This window comes from Stigmatopora argus, chromosome 14 (assembly GCF_051989625.1).
Source record: "Stigmatopora argus isolate UIUO_Sarg chromosome 14, RoL_Sarg_1.0, whole genome shotgun sequence".
In the NCBI taxonomy this organism is placed as follows: Eukaryota; Metazoa; Chordata; class Actinopteri; order Syngnathiformes; family Syngnathidae; genus Stigmatopora; species Stigmatopora argus.
Window position 1 is genome coordinate 14,484,172 of NC_135400.1, and position 21,416 is coordinate 14,505,587.

Here is a 21,416-nt window from a genome sequence, read left to right on the forward strand (position 1 = left end):
AGGGACATCCTTAATCATTATACCTCTCGACTATTTTCTTGGTCGTAGCCATCAGCTCATTCCAAGCCTTTTTTCTAAATATTCTATTAGGTTAAATGCCATTTATTCAGTTTGTCCATATATTGATGCAAATCTGCCATTTTTGCCCATTGGAATCATTGACAGAATGTCAAATTCCCATGTAATCACTACTGTTCTATACAATTTGTCTTTTATAATTACACACTAGGCCCCAGCACCCCCCTATTTAAATGAATGCAATTATTTTACACTAAATAATGACATATCCAAAGCATTTCTGAAAGCCGTACGTACATATATACTTGAGTGTGCTTGCAGAGCTTTTGTTCGTTTTTGCTAATTGCTTGACAACAACAGGAGGTCAGATGATTGCATTCATTTTCTACCCAGAAAATTCTCCATCAACTTTGAAATGCTGACAGAAAAAAAGGCTTTGAAAGATGTTGTGATGTTCTTTCAATGCAACAAGAAAAAAAGAAATGTTAAAAACCGTAAAGTCCTGGAACGTGGGCAGAGCCTCATTAAAAGTGCTAAAAATTTGCCTCATTTTATTCTAGAATGACATATTTTTAGGGTGGCTTTTGACAGCTGTATTATTGGGTAGAAATGTTCCCTTATTTTTTTTAAGAAAGCTAAATAATGAGAACGCAATTATATTTGTCCAAAAGAAGGCTCAAGGTTTGTGTTGCGCTTTGAAGATTTAAACAGGAAACAGTTTGTTCCTGCAATCAACTAGCGAGGCGAGAAGGTGGGCGAGGTTGTGGGCTTGCGTCGAGAGTTGTTGAAGGTGGGCTAATGACTTTTTAAGTGGACAGACAAACGCTGATGACGCCGTCCTCCTTGTTGCCGTTTAGTGGACACTCGGTGAATAGGACCGAGGTTCCGGATATATTCTCATTATATTGGAACTGTTTAAACTTTAAGTATTCTTTTGGCTACCAGCAAATTATGAAAATATCATTAAATAAGGCCAGCACAAGAATATTAATGTCAGCCTACATTCATGTTTCACTTCTCAGCTTTAACAGCAGATGGAAGTCGTCACTTAAACAATTAGCTCATTAGCTGAAACTTGATATCATGCACAAATTAATTTAGGAAACTTCAGTATTTTTTTACATAAAGAAACTGATCTCAAAAGTGATACAATCTGATAAATTGAGCTATTGTGTTCATAAATTTCTTAACTTTATGTTCTTACTTTTCGTGTTTTACTCGTTCAGACATTGACAGATCAAGACATCAAATTACGTTCAGCTTGAAACGATGCAATTGGGTGTTCATGTGATGGTGGTAGGTGTCCAATCCCATTTGACTGGGCAGCTGGTTTAAGCAATACATCACATGTATCAAAGTGGTGCCCTGGGGGCCAAATCTGGCCCGCCGCATCATTTTGTGTGGCCCGGGAAAGTAAATCATGAGTGCCGACTTTCTGTTTTAGGATCAAATTAGAGTATAGATGTATATTAAATTTCTTGATTTCCCCCTTTTAAATCAATAATTGTAATTTTTTAATCATTTTATTCTGTTTTTAGTTCAAAAATCATTTAGTAAAATCTAAAAATATATATAAAAAAGCTAAAATAAACATTGTTTTAGATCTATAAAAAACTGAATATTCAGTGCTTTTAATCCAGTTCTTTTAATCCATTTACAAAAATAAATCTAAATATATCTTAAATGGTCAGGCCCACATGAAATCGAGTTGACGTTAACGCGGCCCGCGAACCAACCTGAGTCTGACACCCCTGCAATACATGATCATCACGTGACTTACAATCGAGAAAGACACCAGTCCAAAAGATCCGCTCAATCAAACACCTGTTAAAGCAGACAGCTGCCATTGTGTCTTATTTTTTTTACACCAATCCATCTGTTGAGACGCCAAACCCGACAAGCGTTGACTAATATGAGAAAAAGCGTGTGCATTAAACCGGGGCAAATTGCACAACATATGATCAAACTCGAGGTGTAAAATTTCCTCCTCTGCCGCCGAACTAATTATCATGGCACATTAATTTTCACAAGCCCGAAAGCCTTTGTCGAGTTGAGTCAACGTGTAGCCGTCCTGCCTGTGTTTATTCCAGTTAAAAAGGGGCTTGTTGAGAAACCAAACCTGAGCGAGCGAGAGGGACGAGGGGCTTTTGAAACACAGCAACTGGGAGTGCTTCAATTGTGTACACCAGATTGTATCACAAATGTGGGAAATGGTAATCGGAAACAATGTTGGTTGCAGCCCAATACGTTGGGACTTGTCGAGAGCGCAACAATGTAGGCTAGGATCGCATATTTTTGCAAGCAAGTCGCGTCCAAGTCACCTCATTTTGTGTCGAGTCTTTCTCGCATTCCTTGGAAATTAAGAAGGGGAAAATAGCACATGCAAATGTATTGTTTCCTCCAATTCGAACTAAGCTTTCCAGGCAAATAGGAGAGTTATTAGCAAAAACATTTTTTGGGCAAATTAGTTTTGCGGCAAAATAAGGTGGCGAAGAAATTACGTTTCAATAATTGGTTCTCATAAATAAACAGTCCAATGTTATCATTTGAGCTCCCTTGATTGAGATTTCCTGACGTGTAAATTTTCGTCACTAGTGTAAATATATCGTACACAATGTACTGTATGTATTTTTATATATACCTCTGGATTAGATAAAAGTATAGAAGAAATGATGTAACGTGATAAATTGAGCTCTTATGATTGACTTTTCTGACTTGTATATTATCCCTACCGTATTTTGCTATTTAATATACCCCCCCAATTAATATACCCGAGTATATATTAAACGGCAAGGATTTATATTAAACGGCAGGGGTATATTAAATGGCGCACAAACGGGAGGCTCAAAAAAGCAAAAATCATTTAATATACCTGGGTATATTAAACGGCAAAATACGGTGGGCATTTTGTTTGTTTTATTTGTGTAAATATTTTTCGCAAAGTACCTCAGGATTATTATGTTGTTAGTAGTCTTTTGCTCTTTAACTGCTATTAACAGTTATAAACATAAAATCCATTTAAATTGTAAAGGTTGGCATGGAATGATCTTGTCTCGATGATGTCATGAATTTAATTGTGGCTAATAATTATCATAAAATGGGGGAAATGACACATGCCGTAAGTTAGGCATCACATTTGTAATTTTATGTCTAATCAAACTTTAACATTAAATAAAATGAATATTTTAGCCAACCAGCAACAGGTGTAAAGAAAACAGATCATAATGCTAAACACTATTATGATCAAATAAATATGATATTCTATCTCATGCTTGAGATGTATACTGGATTTATGTCATCAAAATGCAAAAGCAATTTGGACAGTATTAATTTTGGTTACAAAGTACTTTGTAGTTCTATATTAAGTCACTATTGTTGTAAGTCCCTGTTAATATGAATGTGTCCAGCACTTTTAAAAACAAAGGGAAATCCGCCAACGCTTCATGCTAACGGAGGTAGTCTACTGGCTACGATGTTCCTTTGGGCTGCCACGCTGAATTCCAAAAGCTTTTTCCCCTGCGGACGTGTTGACAAAGCCTTCATTTATGATGAATTCCCAGCCGGGTCGAGCATAGCCCAACCCGTGAGATTGAGAAGCCTTGTACCAAACAGGCTTGCCAGTGCCATTTCACCACGGACCTATATTCATTTAGTTCTGCGGATTTATACACGTCGCTATCCGGCCTGGCCAAATCCAGCATGACATGTGGGAGCAGTGTGGCCACTCGCAAGAGCCTTAATCTCTTCCTCTTCAGTTTAAAAAAAATGAATTTCAGGGAACGGCGTGTCTCGTACGAAGGCAATAAATTGAATTAAATCAAGCTATTAGTTACGGCGTCCACCTCGTCACCTCGGCCGTGCAACGCTTTCATGCTAAATAGGTCCTTTGATGAGGATGCGGCTTTTGGGCTGCTAGAAAATTGACCTTGAGTCCAGAAGAAAAAGCAGCGTGTTCACGTTCATTACGCCAATCAATCAGGAAGTTGCGCAGAGTTACCAGCCGTGTTCCGCAGGTGTTTTAAGGGAAATGGATGGCCGGGGAAAAATGTCGATTCGTAGTTAGGAATCTGGGTTAGACGGGGGAAGAGCAGATAGCTAGGCTTGAATACGTTAAACAAACCTTTGTTTGATTACCGTAATTTTTCTCATGTAAAATGGTGGCGCCCAGAGCGAGCAATGTCAGGCACAAGTGAGTTTTCCTAAATTCATAAACATCAAAATACATTTTGTTTAGCATTTTATCTGTTTATTGGGTTGGATAACTTTATTCATGCTGTATTCGGGAAATTTCGTTGTCACAGTAGCAAGAGGGTGAGGATGCAGAAATAGGAAAGGCATTTTAGACATAAATAGATAGGTAATAAGTAAGTTAATAAATAAATACATGAATAGATATATAAATAAATAAGCATGTTGCTGATATATATATATATATATATATATATATATATATATATATACACACACACACACATATATATAAGCACATATATACATACATACACAGATACATACGGTAGGTCTTAGCACTCAGCCATTTGTTTTGTTAAAGAGCCTGACAGCTGATGGGAGGAAGGATCTGCGGTGGATCTCCTTTCTCTATTTTGAAACAAATTAGCGTATCGGCCGTATTGTCTTTCATTATGCCGTTTTGGCTTCGTCACCTTGCAGTTTCGTGCATGTCAAGTCTAATTTGTGCACATATCAGCCGTACCCTCAATTTAGTCATCTTTTTTTGTTACAAATACGGCTTATATGCGAGAAAATGTGGTTGATTGGGAAACAAACTTGGATGAGTTTTACCTTTTTGAATACACCAAAAAATGTGATTTTAAAAATGGTTAGTCAACAAACTACATAGTTTGTTCAGTACCTTTAAAGTGCTTTCTCTTGCTAGGTAAATTGGCAATGCACCAATTCATCCTGTTCTTGTGTAAAGTAAATAGTACTTCTCCAGTTTGCCCATCCTAATGCCGTGAAATGAAATTATTTTAAAAGCTTGATGCCGGTAACTGCACAGTTGTTCAGTCATAAAAGCCTTAAAAACAGAACTTGAATCTTAGCAGGGTACTGTGAACCATCAAGACATGACATCTGGAGGCTAATGCATCAAAAAGTTTTAATTTTGCGCCCTCAATCAAACCGCAAAATTATTTTAGGCTTATCCGCGTGCCGGTTGCTAATGAGCACTTGTTCCATTTGTGTCATTGTCTGCAATGGAACTACGCAATTAGCAAAAGCTTTTAATTCAGTCCAGTGTTATGAGAGGGATAGTTTGTGCGTTGCCATTACCAAGCCAAATAATGCTCAGCAGGAATATTAAAGATTGATTACAAAATTTCACGCTGCGTTGCTGCTATAAAAAAGCACATTTGTAGGGAAATGAGTCGAGATGATCGGCCCATGTGATTTTCTACAAGCGCCGACCAGCACTGGGAAATGAGAGCGATTCGGAATGAAGTCGACCTTAAAGAGAAGAGCAAACACTGGCAACGAGAGGCAGACTCTTTCAATGCCGCCTTCTGCCCTCAAGCGCCTTTTGTACTAAAAAGTGCGACCAGTTTACCCTGCTTCCAAACCACAATTCAATATTGATTTAATTTTACAAGGGCGAGCGGTGAATAATTGATATGAGCATATAGTATGAAAATGTCCACGAGGGAAGAACCGTCTCAGTGCAGGACAATCTGTTCAAAAACACAACTCTCGGTTCATAAACGATTTTTGACTGCTGACTACAAACATGAAACGGAGTATATAACAATGGAAATTTTCCAAGCTGAACAAAGATGATGAAAATGCCTTGCTAATCAGTGACCGAAAATGTCTCGGACTAATTCAATCTATATCACGCCTAGTCCGCAACCGTCACAACACTTGTTCAAAGCGTGGGTCCGTCTCGGCGTATATAGGCCGCCTTTGGAACGCCGTTGATGGCAACCAAGTACATCGCCTCACGCTGCGCTAAAACGAGTAGAACGGAACACCCCGCGGTGATGTTGGGGGAGCGAGCGGAGCATGAATAAGTAAACAACACAAAGCCACCAGGCATCTTGAAAGCCAATGGACAGCAACAGACATGCCAGCCAATCGGATTGTGCTGCTTTTTGCACGCTTGCTCACGAGGGCGTTAACACGAGAATTAGCTCGCGCCTCTCGAGTCTTTGGAACCTCGGTTTAATGGAGTTAGTTATGAAGAATGAGAGCAAGATGCATTTTTTTTGTGACTAAATAGTCTCTAAGCACCTTGACAATTAAAGCCATTGTCCTCCAACCGATGTCTTTGTATCGCTTCGTTCGTTGCAGCGACAATGCAAGAAGCAATTCTTAGTCAGTACAAATGTTTGGTGTGTTTCAGTTGGATCACTTTTGGAGTTTTCTAGACGACTGTTTTAAGCGGGGAAAAATAGGATGCTACATAGAGAGGTTGTACCAAAGAATATGGTACTCGGACGTTTTGTCCAAAGACGTTTGGTCGACCGGACGTCTGGTCTTGTCTATTTACAGTAAAATATTATACAATTCTATGATATGAGATGTGTAGAAAAGGAAAACAAATGCAAAATGTATATTTTCACAAACCTAACGTATTGGAAACCTTCCGATTAAAGTTGTGTTTTGAGAAGAATAAGTAAGACATTTTTCATTATCTCAGGGACTCGCCATTTTGGCCAATAACAGTGATGTTAGCAGACTTTACCAAACGTGGAAATATTTTTTACCATGTTTCTCAAATAACAAGCATAACCTAAAACTGGTTATACATGTCAAAACATTTATGCTATCAACTCATATTTACGAATGTACTCAATGATTCTCGAAGAATTTGGTTTCCCGGCTTGGTCACATGATATTTAAGTCTCGTTTCCGTTACGATTAAATTGTCCCCTGCAAACAAATGAACTGTCAGAGACTCAAATTTACAATGTATATAGTGTAAAATTGTTCCACTCAATTAAATTATTTACTTGGCATTATTCCAAGCATTAGTAGTTAAGTTTTAATAAAAATTAGCATACTCAAATTGTGATTTTCAGCGAATGAAGAGTACACTTTGGCCATAATAACTGAAATTGTCCACTGCAAACAAACGAACTATCAGACTCAAATTTACATTTTATATAGTGTAAATTTGTTCAACTCAATTAAATTACTTACTTGGCACCATTCCAAGCATTAATAGTTAAGTTAAAATTATCAAACTCGGCCAAATCGTGCTTTTCAGGTTAACGCTGACAATTTTAACTTAATATGGAAAGAATACGGCTACAAACTCCCTTTTAAGCTTTTAACTAATTTACTAGAGAAAGGGAATATATCTGTTTGTAAATTTGAAGCAGTCACTTGTTTTCTTCACAAACAGTGTTTGGTTTAATTTCTTCCGCGATGGTCAAAGCCATACGGACATGTAATTGGACAATTTGTGATGGCACCCGGGTCCCTCGGCCTATTACTCAACGCAGTCTGCTCACGGACAGACCTCGGAAGCGTATTCCCAACAGTTGTTGTATCTTGGCTCGGGCACAGCTCCTGTCATATTTTTTTTCTCCATTTTTTTATCAAATGCATGAGCTTGCGTCATGAGACAGCATCGCCCGAAGCAGATACGTTGCATGTGAAGATGTGGGGAGAAAATTGGAATCTTGACAAGTGTGATTGGCACATGCATTTGTCCCAGGGTAGACATATTTTCCCAGACGCGGCCGTATGTTGAAGGCGGCGGCGTTTCTGCCTCGCTTGCACCCAAATGACGTCATCCTGTAGATTTTTATTTTCCGTATGGAATGTACACGATTTGACACGCGGGGGCCATGTCGGTTTCATTTCCAGACGTGTACCTTGTATCGCTTTTGATGGACACAAACATAACGTAGATGTGAGCCGCGATGGAAAAAGCATAACCCGCGGCTAGCACGCTATTAGAAGACGGGGATAGAAAAAAAAATAATAAAGTAAAATAGAGCTTCACTTGAAAGCATCCGAGCGTGACTGCCAGAGTGAGAGCGGAATGGCACATCAATTGGGAACATGCCCAAAAGACGAAACGGCGATATCCATTAACTACACTTTTTTTTTTCTTCTTCTTTTTATTCACATCAATATGCAAAAAGGGGCTGGAGACTTTTATTGCTCCTTCCGAAGACTCTCCGGAAGCACAATAAGATCAAACCCATTCATCTCAGAGCAAATTTGAAGCTCTATTGAGTCCAAACAAAAACTCACCGACACGCAAGAAGAAAGACGAAACTGAATGGCAAATTCAGGTTAGCACTAATATAACACGTTTTAACCATTATCCTTAATTTCAACTGTAATGTTTTCGTTGGCGTTTTTATGACCCTCATTTCGTTAGGAGTCGGATCAACAAGGACAAGTGGAAAAAAACACGATGTAGCTAAAGTAGCACTAAACCTCAAACGTCAAAGATTTTTCTGCCCATTCAGGCTTTTCTAAAGCTTTTCTCTAACACTTTTTTGACTGTGTTTTAACTGCCTTAACTTTGTATCACATCAAGTGAGATGTCAGATTAGACAACCAAAAATTTCACAGCCTGGTTTACCTTTACTCTTCCTTTTTTTGTTTTTGTAATCATCCAAAATCCAAGAAAAAATAGCATCAACTCAGTTGCCAAAATTCAGACTGTTTTGTCATTAGGAATTAATACCGACAGTAGAATTAAAGTCAAGCGATCACGTCTTTTTACTTTCCAAGTAAATGATCGAATCTTGTCAAAAGTATTCAAAATAAATTGAAATAATGTAAAAAAATTACAATAAAAAATATCGCTTATGTAATGCATTTTGGGCATATCTTACTCTTACAGAGCGATTAAAAAACGAATAAATCATCACCTGAAAATAGAAAACTCTGATTTTTTTTACGAGCTTAGTTTTGGCGACAGTTCCCAATGTTATTCTTGACAACTGTTTAAAACAAAAATATTCTTACCAGCTGATCCACTTCCTTCTCTGTGCTCAATCGTTGCATGTTGTGCATTCAACCCGCTAATTCTAGATATCGGTACAAGTTTTCCGCGTGCGTGTCTGTACATAATCTTTATTTGAATGAAACCCTCTTGTAAATGTCACGCCCGTCCATCCACTCGATAAATATGATCTGACTAAAGCACCGGCAGATGGACAGACGCGACGATAGGAACAGAATGACGTTGCTTGCCAACCGCTACTCTTGAAGAGATGGAACATTATCCAAGCTGCAATTAAATGCCCTTCAAAACACACATTTGGCCAAACATTTCCTTCATGCGTGTAATTTGTGCGAGAGGAGGGTTGCTAAGCACCCGTGTCTGCCTAACTAGTGCGAACACTGGTGCGCTTTACATTTTAAGATGAAATCCGTTTTTGCAAAAAAACAATCTTTCTTGCCGTTTGGGGGTTGCTGGACCTTATCCCAACTGACTTGGGGCAAAAGGCCGACTACACCCTAGAATGGTCGCCAGTCAGCCGTAGGGTACAAAGAGACAGACAACTATTCGGACTCCCAATCATAGCGCCATTGAGCCGGAATCAATTCCACGTTTGCCCGCACAGAAGTCAGGCCAGCTAACCACTACACCACATGTCAAAGTGGCGGCCCATGGGCCAAATCTGGCCCGCTGCATCATTTTGTGTGGCCCGGGAAAGTAAATCATGAGAGCTGACTTTCTGTTTTAGGATCAAATTCAAATGAAGAGTATAGATGTATATTAAAGTTCCTGATTTTCCCCCTTTTAAATCAATAATTGTAAAATGTGTAATCATTTTTTTCTGTTTTTAGTTCAAAAATCATTTTGTAAAATCTAAAAATATATTTAAAAAAAATCTAAACTAAACATTGTTTTAGATCTATAAAAAAAACTGAATATTCAGGGCTTTTAATCCAGTTATTTTAATCCATTTATTAAAAAAAATCTAAATATTATATCTAAAATGGTCTGGCCCAGGTGAAACTGAATTGACGTTAATGTGGCCCGCGAGTCTGACACCCTTGCACTACACCATCAAGGAGCTTATTGGATGGATGTCAGCCTATTCCGTATACGTATATACAGTTGCAGCCTCTGTATAAGTTGAAGTGGAAAAATGATATTATGGGATGGGTATAAAGTTTTATTTTCAGGAATGCTAAGCAATTGAAACCAAATAGTGCATGAGATGCTGCATCGGGAAACGACACATACAAATACATTCTGTCCATCTTCATAATACAGTTACTGTTTACTGTGTACATATGGTCTTGATCCAAAACCAACAACAATGGCGCTTGTCCATAATGAAGTCCCAACATGTTTGTGGAAGGCGATGTCGTAGGAAAAGAATGCATGTAAATGTGGCGTTCTCCTGTGTCCCGTGGCACGCTAGAGAAATCAAATTGGAATTCCACGACGGCAGCCAGCGCCTGCGTCCCGCTGAGCCCTGCCACTGTCTTATCAGACCTCGACAGATTCCCTTCCACGTTGGGGAAAGACCAGCCGCGTACAGATCCAACTGGAATTGACGGCCAGCAACCACTCAAGGGATGTACGCGGCCCTACCGTATAGTCATTCGGTCCCTGTGCGAGAGAAGCCGCTGAGGTCAAGAAAAGTGGAGCTAAGCTCAGGATAAACACTGGATTTAGACCTTTTGCTGCCGGGCTACACAATTGAATCCATCTCCTCGCTGTCACCCAGGCAATTGCGTCCTGACCATAGATTGCGTTCCCGAGCACATACTGTTCGACCGTCGCACAATCCACTGACAGCCTTGCCATGAATGAACTGTTATATCTCCTGAATCCCACATAGACTCAATCGCTTTCTTTTCCCGTGCTTGAGAAGCGCTACGCTACGCTGCTGAAGAAAAGTTTTGTTACGTGCCACTCGGGGCTTGCAAGACGGCGCTTACTTCTTGGCAATTGCACAACTCGTTCTGAGACATCCCTTTTATTCTTTCTCTTAAATGCTAACTCACACTTTATTTCAACGTAAGACTGCCATGATTGTCAAGAACGAGAGTGAAGGCTTATGACAGGTCATTCAGGAAATATGTCACTTGCAAATGTTGACATGAGCTTAGCATAGCTTCAGTTTTGTCTGTGTGGTGGATGTTGTAGTCAATTTGTAGTTTGCAAAGGTGAAAATGGCTATTTCTGAGGTGGAGAAAACAGTTCCTGGTGTATTATCATGTACAGCACGTGTCAAAGTGGCGGCCCGGGGGCTAAATCTGGCCCGCCGCATCATTTTGTGTGGCCCGGGAAAGTAAATCATGAGTGCCGACTTTCTGTTTTAGGAGCAAATTAAAATGAACAATATAGATGTATATTAGATTTCCTGATTTTCCCCCTTTTAAATCAATAATTGTAATCTTTTTAATCATTTTTTTCTGTTTTTAGTTAAAAAATCATTTTGTAAAATCTAAAAATATATTTTAAAAAAAGCTAAAATAAACATTGTTTTAAATCTATAAAAAACGGAATATTCAGGGCTTTTAATCCAGTTCTTTTAATCCATTTATTTAAAAAAAAATCTAAATATTATATCTAAAATGGTCCGGCCCACGTGAAATCAAGTTGACGTTAAAGCGGCCCACGAACCAATTTTTAATGCCACTTATCCTAACAAGGGGTGCTGGAGCCTACTCCAGGACATCCTGAAATTGAATATCTGCTTAAAAAGCACATTCAGACACAACTACAAGATACAAATCTTCGAGTGAACTTTTTCTGGCGGGAGAGTTTATTCGGAAATCCCTTTTTAAACTATCAATTTAAAAAAAAAATCCCTTTTGTAACCAGGGTTGTCATTTTTCATTTTCTGTCTGCTACAGACAGAAAATGAGAAACAACCGAGAACATTGAAAAGATTAGAAATAATCAGCCCGACACACTGTCTTAAATTGCTCAATTTTGTAAAAATGTCACGCAGTGTGAAGACATCGTCATCAACAGGTTTCGTAATTAAGACCGTTTAGAAAAACTGAACCAATGAAAAGTCTAAAGGTTCTCCTGTAATAATAACAGTAAAAATGTAGTGTTCTGGACTAAAAACAGTGTATTTTGGAACTAATGGCGGCGGAGGAGGAAACTATCGATAAGTCATTTCTCAATGCTGCTTTGCAGCCCTGAAGGTGGGGGTCCGGGTAAAAGATTTATAGGCTTGCCCCTCGGCTTTTTATTGCACAGGGGGGTTAAAATGTCATTTTAATAACACAAAGATATTAGAGCTCGCAAACCTCTCTTGCTTTTTTGTTCTGGTTCACCGTCGCATGATTTATCTGCGGTATAAATATTGAACACGCCGCAAATTCCACACACGTGAAAACTTATAACCGAGCTGTTGTCTAACGCCCTTGACTGCAGAATCCCTTTTGGAATATTAAAGTAAAAACCTTTAACTGCAATTTCCCTGCGAATGACCGCCAGGATGTTTGAGGAGACGTCAGATTTCTTAATGACTTCCATTTTTATTATTGCATGCCGTGTCCTCAGCGCTAGAGTGTGAAAGCCTTTGAAAAGACAGAATGAGAATATCTGCGCGCCATTCAGATGGGAAATTCTCGCCTCCTGCCCCTATTATGCGATGTGGTCACACATGATTTTTGGAGCGCAAGACGGGGATTATCCGGAACGGCGTTATTTGTTCGAAAAGGGTTTGCGACGGGGTTTCGCGTCAAAAACGGCCTAGAATACTTTTCGTCCCTTCTCTGATCTCGGAGGACTGTTGAAGGTGATCCGAAGAAACGGGCTCAAATGAAAATAAAGGCCGGAGAGTCGCTTAAATGTGGAATTAAACTCTGATGCGTGTAAATCTCTAGGTTTTTTTCTGATTAACTGTGGTAGATGGTTAGGTGGAGTGAGGTTGAGTCATGCTCAGGAGAGGAGATGAGTTGGAATCCTCACGGCAGTAGCGCCGCTCTTAGAACGTTCCAAGCGCCAGTTGGCTGGAAATCCTCTGTGCATAGTAAAGATAGTTCTACATTGCTAATTAATCCCAAAACACAGAGACAAATGTCCATGAGAGCTGAAAAAAAAGGTAGCAGTCGCCAATGTAGGGACCGTTTGAGGACGCCCAAACCACAACAAGCTTCAATTATTCATTATTTTGCAATAATTAAACTCAAAAAGGGAAACGCTAACCTGTTCTTTCCCAATTAATTCTAAATATTTGTCATTTTTTATGCTCACATTTTCGGGAATGTCATTTTCATGTTGATTGTGAATAGTAGGGCATTCTTATACTTATGATTTAATCCTGGAAAAAGACATTCAGATTTTCAAATAATTTTTATGGGCATTTCAAATCTACTGTGATAGATTTATAATTATAGTGTCATGGTTCCAATATTTATGGACCTGTCTTCCTTCAAGGGTGGAAATTTTCGTCATCAAGAAAATGGCATAGAAACAGCAGTTTAACACATACTCCAAATCTGTGTGCTAAACACACTGATGATGTTTTGGCGTCCAATTGTACTTATCATTTGTGTCAAATTGCCTAGCAGGTGTCGGTGCCTTAAATTTACGAGTTCCTTTGAAGCGTCCCAATGTCAAATGGTAGCCCACATCTGTAACCGATTGTCAACCTGTGACCGTTAAGTGCACGTAAATTCACACAGGCGTAGGCAGCCAGGGAGACCTGCATGAAAATGCATTATTCACAAACAACATGTTCCGCATCAATTCTTTTCATCTGTGAATTGGACACGTTAAAAAACAAAACAAAACTGTGATGATGCAATCATCTGCTGGCGCTTGTTCTGACCTGTTAATAAAAGAGACTGGAAAATCTGCCTTTTCCTGAATGCAACACGCTATTAATTAGGAAAATCATAAATTATTGATGCAAGATTGGGATTTTGATTGCCTATAAATGACAAATGATGGCAGCTAATCAAATATATATATTTTTAAATATATTTTCAGGTGAAGCTCCTTCCCCAAGTTCAACATTGATGCATAGATGTCACCAGATAGCACAAAAACAGAAAAAGGTACGTTTTTTTGTTAACTCTTTTACGGATTAGGGTCACTACAATGGTGAGCTCTTCAAAAATTAAGTACATTAAGAGCAAATGACTATTTAAACGACTTAAAAGCTTTAAGCCTTTGTAGGCCAAGTGAATATTTTTGTTCACTTAAATCATAAATTTAATTACTAACCATTTGTGTATTTTCTCGTTAATAATTTATGAATCAATACAATGTCAAGAAAAATATAATACTAAAAAGAGGAATCCACAGTTCTCATGACCCTGAATAACACTCTTAAATTTGGTTTTGTAGTATTTACTCGATGACATGCAGCTAATGAGTTAAAGGTGTACCCTGTAAGCGACATCTGTCAAAGTGGTGGCCCGGGGGCCAAATGTGGCCCGCCGCATTATTTTGTGTGGCCCGGGAAAGTAAATCATGAGTGCCGACTTTCTGTTTTAGGATCAAATTAAAATGAAGAATCTAGATGTATATTAAATTTCCTGATTTTCCCCCTTTTAAATCAATAATTGTATTTTTTTTAATCAATTTTTTCAGATCATTTTGTAAAATCTAAAAATACTGAATATTCAGGGATTTTAATCCAGTTCTTTTAATCCATTTATAAAAAAAAAAAAAAATCTAATTATATCTAAAATGGTCCTGCCCACGTGAAATCAAGTTGACATTAAAGCGGCCCGCGAACCAACCCGTGTCTGACACCCCTGCTGTAAGCATTAAATTATAATTATGAATTGTGCATGAATGGGTTAAAATTGGAGCATCGCTCAAAGAAAATCAGCATAGAGAATAATCTATTAAATATGTAACTTGACGAAGCAAGTAAACCCAAATTCTACCTAGCAACAAGTGATCAGCACACAACAACGGGATGCCATTAACATTTGGTGCTGGACAGCGACAGATTTGGAGTTAAATGGAAAGCCTCTTAAGGGATTTGTTTATTTGATGGGCCCTAAAAGTCACATTTATTCATGTAAGCATGGCATGTTCACGGCGTAATGAGCCTCTCTTGCACCTCATGAAAGATGCTGCATTAACAGAGGCCAAACTTGGAGCCAAAAGCGTGTCAACGCCGGCAGACAAACAGATGCCCGGGCAACGACAGCAACAGACTGGCTTCACCCAGAAAAAAAAAACCCAAAACAAATAACTAACAACAAGCGATTCTCGCCATCTCATTGACTCCATTTGCCCAAAAAATAAATTCCAGTTCCCACGGTCGCACATCATCATTAATACGTAAGCGTTGTCCGAATGAGCCGTGACCGGCTGACCACGAGTGAACCTTCAAATTTATTTATTTTCCCCCCCTACGCTGGCAAACACGGCGATGATATACAAGCTTCTTTTCTAGCTAATAAAGCTGCAGTCGGGGTGAATGTCAGCAACGGCGGCGGCGGCGGCGAGGCTCATGAAAAGAAGCGTAAACACGCGCACACATCCTTGGACACGCACACACACATTCGAGTGGGAAAAGCGTTGGCCCGACATGAGAGAATTCTGCACAGTACAGAATGTAAAATGCTCTTGTAGTTGAATAACTTGAATTTCATGTGGGGATTTAAACAAACAGCTCATTATTGAGACATAGTGCATAGCTCTACTTTAAAGGAGACATTGTGCTTTTGACAATTTTAAAGTCAAGTAGCTTTAGTGCTCTCGAATGCTCTTGTCAGAACACACAAGGCTCAAGAATTACAGCGCGCTCAATATCATATTATTGTGCTAGTTGGAAGCAATATGTTTTCAATTCTGTTTTGTGCAAAATCCAACCTGAATCAACTGATTTTTGGAGAAAACTCCTCCATCTTGGCAACGCTATACTCTGTCGTTACGTCACGTTTTGAGTATTATCGGACTTCTGTTGTCCATAACACTAGGTGGCGCTAATGCTACAATATGCAGCTTGATCGCAGAATTAAGAATAAAAACAATAGGACTCTCTTCATTGCATAATTGATACTCATTCATCACATATTGGGTGTCCAAAATTGTCAAGGCATTTTTTCGGGCAACTATTTGCAGCTTTTCCAAAGGGCAAATGTATAAATGCCACCAACAAGATGAATTACACCTTAAAGTTCGCACCCCTTCACCCTCATATAAAGAAACTTTTCGACATTTTCCAAAACGGACCCAAATTTTTAAATCCAAGTGTCTTAGCAGAACTTTTGAAGGTGACTTGCGAAAAGACAGTTTTGCACATAACTTGCAGAAGTCTACATATTCATGTTCCCCTATGGGCTAATTACCAGAATCTAAGGTAACCCCTTTGTGCAAAGTATATTCTAAGATGCAACCTTTCCTTTTCCAGTGATTTTTGGACTCCAAAATGACTGTGATGGAACCATTAAAGTCAAGATGTACCAGACAAGGACTGACTGCCTAACTTAACTCTTGGAACAATCAACAACAAAAATAGGTACGCATTTCCATTCTTACATAAAACTTTTCAGAAACTTTCCATGTACTACCAGGATATTCGACCAATTATTGTGCAAGTTGACGGATTTTGTCCTTAAACATTTTCTCACTGATGCATGTTCCCAAAATATAAAAATCAAGACTATTAGAGCCACATCTAGTCCGGGTACCGTGTTATTGACGATATAGGATTTCCTTTAAGCTTCACCGTGCAATATTATTCTCCTCCGGGTTATTATTTTTTTTACTCTGAGCTCACATTATTCCATCTCCAACCAAAAAGTACATTCCCAAGTTGGAAAAAGTCAAGGCAAAACTTGACTCTGTAGGGTTTCACCCTCGTCCTCATCATATTAAGACCTAAATAAATGAATCCCTATTTCTCCTTGACATCATCGAGAAAAAAAACAGTTCAATTCCCAGCCAGCCCGATCGGAAAGTTGTCGAGTCCTCGTTTTCGACTCACCTGTACCAGTCCAGCCCCCTTTCGTAGTTCCTGTCAAAGAAGTGCGGCTCGTTCCCAACGGCTCGGACGTCCGGGTGCACCCTGAGCGCCTCCAGCAGGGCTCGGGTTCCTCCTTTCTTCACCCCGATGATAATAGCTTGAGGCAGTTTCTTCTCGCCGTAATCCGAGGTGCAGTTCACCCGCAGGTCGCCCTCCGTGGCCGGCCGGGGTCGACCGGAATCGGTGGTAGGGGACGCCCGCCGGGTCCCGGCATGATCGCCGCCCTGCTGCCGGTCCACGATGGACAGCGGCACCGTGCTCCCGCCGTCGAACCCCGGCGAGGTGGAGGAAAGTTGCTCCCTGGCCAGACTGGTCTCCTCGGTGCCGGCCGAGCGAGCCTGGTAGGCGAAGTTGTCCTGCAGCGGGAACTGCAGCGAGTTGTAGCAGCTCATCAAGCTGTAGAACAAGTAGGTGACGGACAGGGACAGGGTGAACATGAACAAGATCTTCCGAGGCACTTTAGAGGCGACAGTGCCGGACCAGAATGCCATCTCTGACAACGGGGGTCCTCTCAGGGAACTGGACAGACATGTTTCCACTGCAAGTCTTGCATGGACCAACGAAAAAAAAAAAGAGGAATTCAGCAAGAATCGGTCCCCGCCGCCGCAGCTTCAAAAAAGCCAGAGAGTGGCGAAGCCGGATCGAGCCCGGCCAAACACGACAAATTGCATATTCATAAGGGAGGAGGGAAAGGGAGGGGGGGTCGTTAAAATTCCCAGTCCCCCCCTGTTGTCCCCCTCCCTCCTCGCTCTTTTTTAGGGGGATCGATGAGTTGACGCCTGACGGACAATGTCAGAATTTATTGGAGATAACTTGCCGCGGCTGGCGTCCTTCCAAAACGGGGAGAGCGCGCCCAAAAAGAAAAGACGGAGAGATAGTGGAGAAGAAGTGATGCTGCTCAAGTGCGCAACCCGGACGCCGATCCACCCATCGTAGTGATGATAATCCTTCCTCCAAGCGGCGGTGGCGAGATTTGGGGGGGGTTATTTGCCGCTAGAGGGGGTTAACAAAAAAAAGGGGAAAGAAAAGAAAAGTGGAGAGGAGTTGCGAAACACATCCACTCTTTCCCGTGGTCACAGCATCTGTGGAGGCGCGCGCAATCCTCGCCGTCAGCTCGCTCGCTCGCTCACTCCTCGCTCACACGGGGTGTGCGTTAAGAGGAGTTCCACCCCAAACGTCCCCCATGTCGATCCATGACGTCAATTTCATTAACCCCCCCAGCCGACCCCCCCTCAACGCTCATATCCTGTCAATAAAAGTCCCGATTATTAATTATTGGAACTCCCCACGTTAACGTCCACGAAAGCTCATGTCTGCACCCTGCTGGTGTCCCGTTGAAGCACTCAAACGCGTTAAAAGCAGAAGGCGTGCGGGGAAAAGATGATGCGGAGCAACAGTTTTGCGTGCGCGTCATCTTGAGGAATTTTAGAGAAAGGAATGGGATTCATATTTTTGAAAATTGCCTGAGAATTTGAGCAGGTTACTTTGCAAATCCACTTTATTTCTGGAGCAATTCATTATTATAAAGCATTAAAAAACACAATTAACATTGTCATCGTCAATGGGAAAGTATAGTTTTTTAATCCTTTATTAGGCAAGTGACTCTTTTTGATGATTTAAAAAAAATAACATTGGCTGGCCACCAATTCAGGTTGGCTGAGATAGGCTCCAGCACCCCCTGTGAGGATAAGTGGTTTGGAAAATGAATGAATGAATATATGGACATCGATTTTATATATGCAATGAGCGATTCACGTCATAACATAATGCCGCATTCCTTATTTTACTCATTTTACGACTAAATAGGCAGTCAAGTGACATACCTTGCATGTGCGATACATTTTTAAAAATAATTTAAAATAGTGAAAACTAGTTTTTTACAATGACTTTTGATGTGGTGATAAATTCAGTAGATCCCAAGACTTGTGAAATATGAAAATACGGTCAAGATGATTGAAAAACTGAATGGTCATTTGTGCTAAGAAAAAAATTTAATTAAATTTTTAAAAGATTGTGTGTTTTAGCTCTTCTACTGGGGATGACTAGATAAATATTAGGACTGAATTTTCTGTTCAAACTTGTTTCAAATTTGCCAGAGGCTTTCTAAGCTCAAAGCATTTCTTCTTTTTTTATGTCCGCATTTGCAAGTAGACCCATGCGAGTCTCCTTTATTGTGAGTCACACACTGAATATTAATATTCATCTCAAGAGTGGCTCTTATTAGAAGATAAATTATCAATATTTGCAAGTGGCAAGATCAAGTTCCTTAACCTCAGCAGCCATAAAAAACACAACAATTGTCAACATTCCTCTACTTTTTCCCTTCACTATGACAATATTCTAACTTAGAAAACACTTTATCCTCCACTTTCCCCCCCAAAAAATTGGCCAAGCATTGCCTCTGTGCCACTTTGGGACAAAATTTAGCTCGCGGTGGAGGTTAAAGACCACCCGTCATCCCACACGACACCTGCCAAAGACACCGAGACGCAGAGACAAGGTGGGGGGGTGCCGTGGGAGACCTGTTTTCATGCCACAACCCCAAACAATCCTTGTCAGAAACCCTCTGGAATGAGCCCGCGCTATTTTTTGTCCTGTCACGGAGAAATACATCAGATGTATTCGCAGGCAAGGTGCTGCCCTGACACCTTGATTTTTTTTGTTTTTGGGGTCATTTTGAAAAATAAATAGGCCCCAGTGGTAAATTGTGTCTTGTGCAGAGACTGTGGTGGGCTGAGGTGAGCATTTTGAAGCTTTCAGGGTGTTACTTTACTCTACCTCAGTGTAATTGAAGAGCGTTGCACTGTTTAAGGCTGACAGCAGCAGTTATGGCCTATCAACTTGCTATTTGACAGAAGATGTCCGCTAATAGATTTAGGCAGAAGAAGGGAATGGTGATTTCCTCCAATAGGAATGAATGTCATGTGAAGGAGATATTCTTTACTAGTGCATTGTTTTTGAAATTGTATCTGTTATAACTTATACAAAGACAACTGTTATGGCGGTACAGGGACTGAGTGGTTGGCACGTCCACTTCAAAGTTCTGAGATCGAAGCTTTTGATGTGAATGACAATTTTGTGGATAAAACTTTTTTTTAAATTTAGAATTGTTTGGCATTTTATTCGACTTGCATGCAGACAATACAAAAAGGCCCAAACTATATATTCACAAATTTATCCTATCGAGAAAATTAGTACCATACAATTTTCATTCTTTCATTCATTTTCAAGAACGCTAATCCTTGTCAGCGTTTATTATTATTATCATCATTATTATTATCATTATTATCATTATTATTATTATTATCATTATCATTATCATTATCATTATCATCATTATCATTATCATCATCATTATCGTCATCATTATCGTCATCATTATCGTCATCATTATCATCATCATCATTATCATCATCATCATTATCATCATCATCATTATCATCATCATCATTATCATCATCATCATTATCATCATCATCATCATTATCATCATCATCATTATCATCATCATCATTATCATCATCATTATCATCATCATCATTATCATCATCATCATTATCATCATCATCATTATCATCATCATCATTATCATCATCATCATTATCATCATCATCATTATCATCATTATCATTATCATCATTATCATTATCATCATTATCATTATCATCATTATCATCATTATTATTATTATTATCATTATTATTATTATCCTTATTATTATTATATGGATCCTCACTGATGCTGGCAAGATATTGAGCAAATAAAAGAGGCAATGCAAACAAAAGATTGAAAACAACAATATCCTTGACAATTATTTCCATGTGCTTCTGAATACAACAATAACAATAACATGAATTCCTTGGACTCTTATACACACAATAGAAAGAAAATAATAGCGTTTCTCTTTATTGCTATGCTTTGTGAAGACGTCCACTAAGTAGAAAAGCAAGAGGTTTTCTTTAACTGTTGTCTATTGCCGTTCAATTCCAAGAAAAGCAACCGTTACATTCGAGGGTTCTTGAGCAAAACGTTGCACAAAAGTTTCCCAATCTAATGCTTTTGTGCATTTATATTCAATGCTATGTAGAGCTAAACTCTTTTTTTAGTCATATTAGGCTGCAAATAAGTCTTTACAAACCTTATAGTTCACAAGAAGATTCACATTTTTGAAAGTCGAGTTGACCAGAGCTATTTTTTTTCCTCATCGGTGCCGACTGGGGTGGCATTTGGCCTGGCAACCCGTCATTTAGGCTGGCCGGTGCCCCCCAATGCCCCCTTTGGTAGAATAGTCTAATCGCCACAATCTAATTACCAATCATTTAGCTTCTATCGATGTTGCCGCTGTGATGGCAATTGGCGATTTTGTACATCACCCGAGTGATTCCCAGCGTGATACTTTGCCGCAACCGCCTCTTCCGCTCTGCGCCACCCGAGCCGCGTCGATGGCGAGGTGCGGTGATAGATACCATCCTTTCCGTCGATCAATAATCTCGCTTC

General features: G+C 39.7%; 2 protein-coding genes across 5 annotated transcripts in view; one reads left to right on the forward strand and one right to left on the reverse strand.

Moving 5' to 3' along the window:
* Positions 1-17,929, reverse strand: part of LOC144087989 (heparan sulfate glucosamine 3-O-sulfotransferase 4-like) — a 70,585-nt gene extending 52,656 nt beyond the window's left edge. The window contains exon 1 of the mRNA XM_077618158.1: positions 16,881-17,929. Coding sequence (XP_077474284.1) covers positions 16,881-17,410 — 530 coding nt within the window. The 5' untranslated portion in view covers positions 17,411-17,929. The remainder of the gene's footprint in view (positions 1-16,880) is intronic.
* The window catches only part of LOC144087986 (heparan sulfate glucosamine 3-O-sulfotransferase 2-like), a 186,729-nt gene that overhangs the window by 113,872 nt on the left and 51,441 nt on the right, over positions 1-21,416 (forward strand). For all 4 annotated transcript variants that reach the window (XM_077618154.1, XM_077618153.1, XM_077618152.1 and 1 more), the window contains 2 exons: positions 13,919-13,986; positions 16,305-16,412. The gene's annotated coding sequence lies outside the window, so the exon portion shown is untranslated. The remainder of the gene's footprint in view (positions 1-13,918; positions 13,987-16,304; positions 16,413-21,416) is intronic.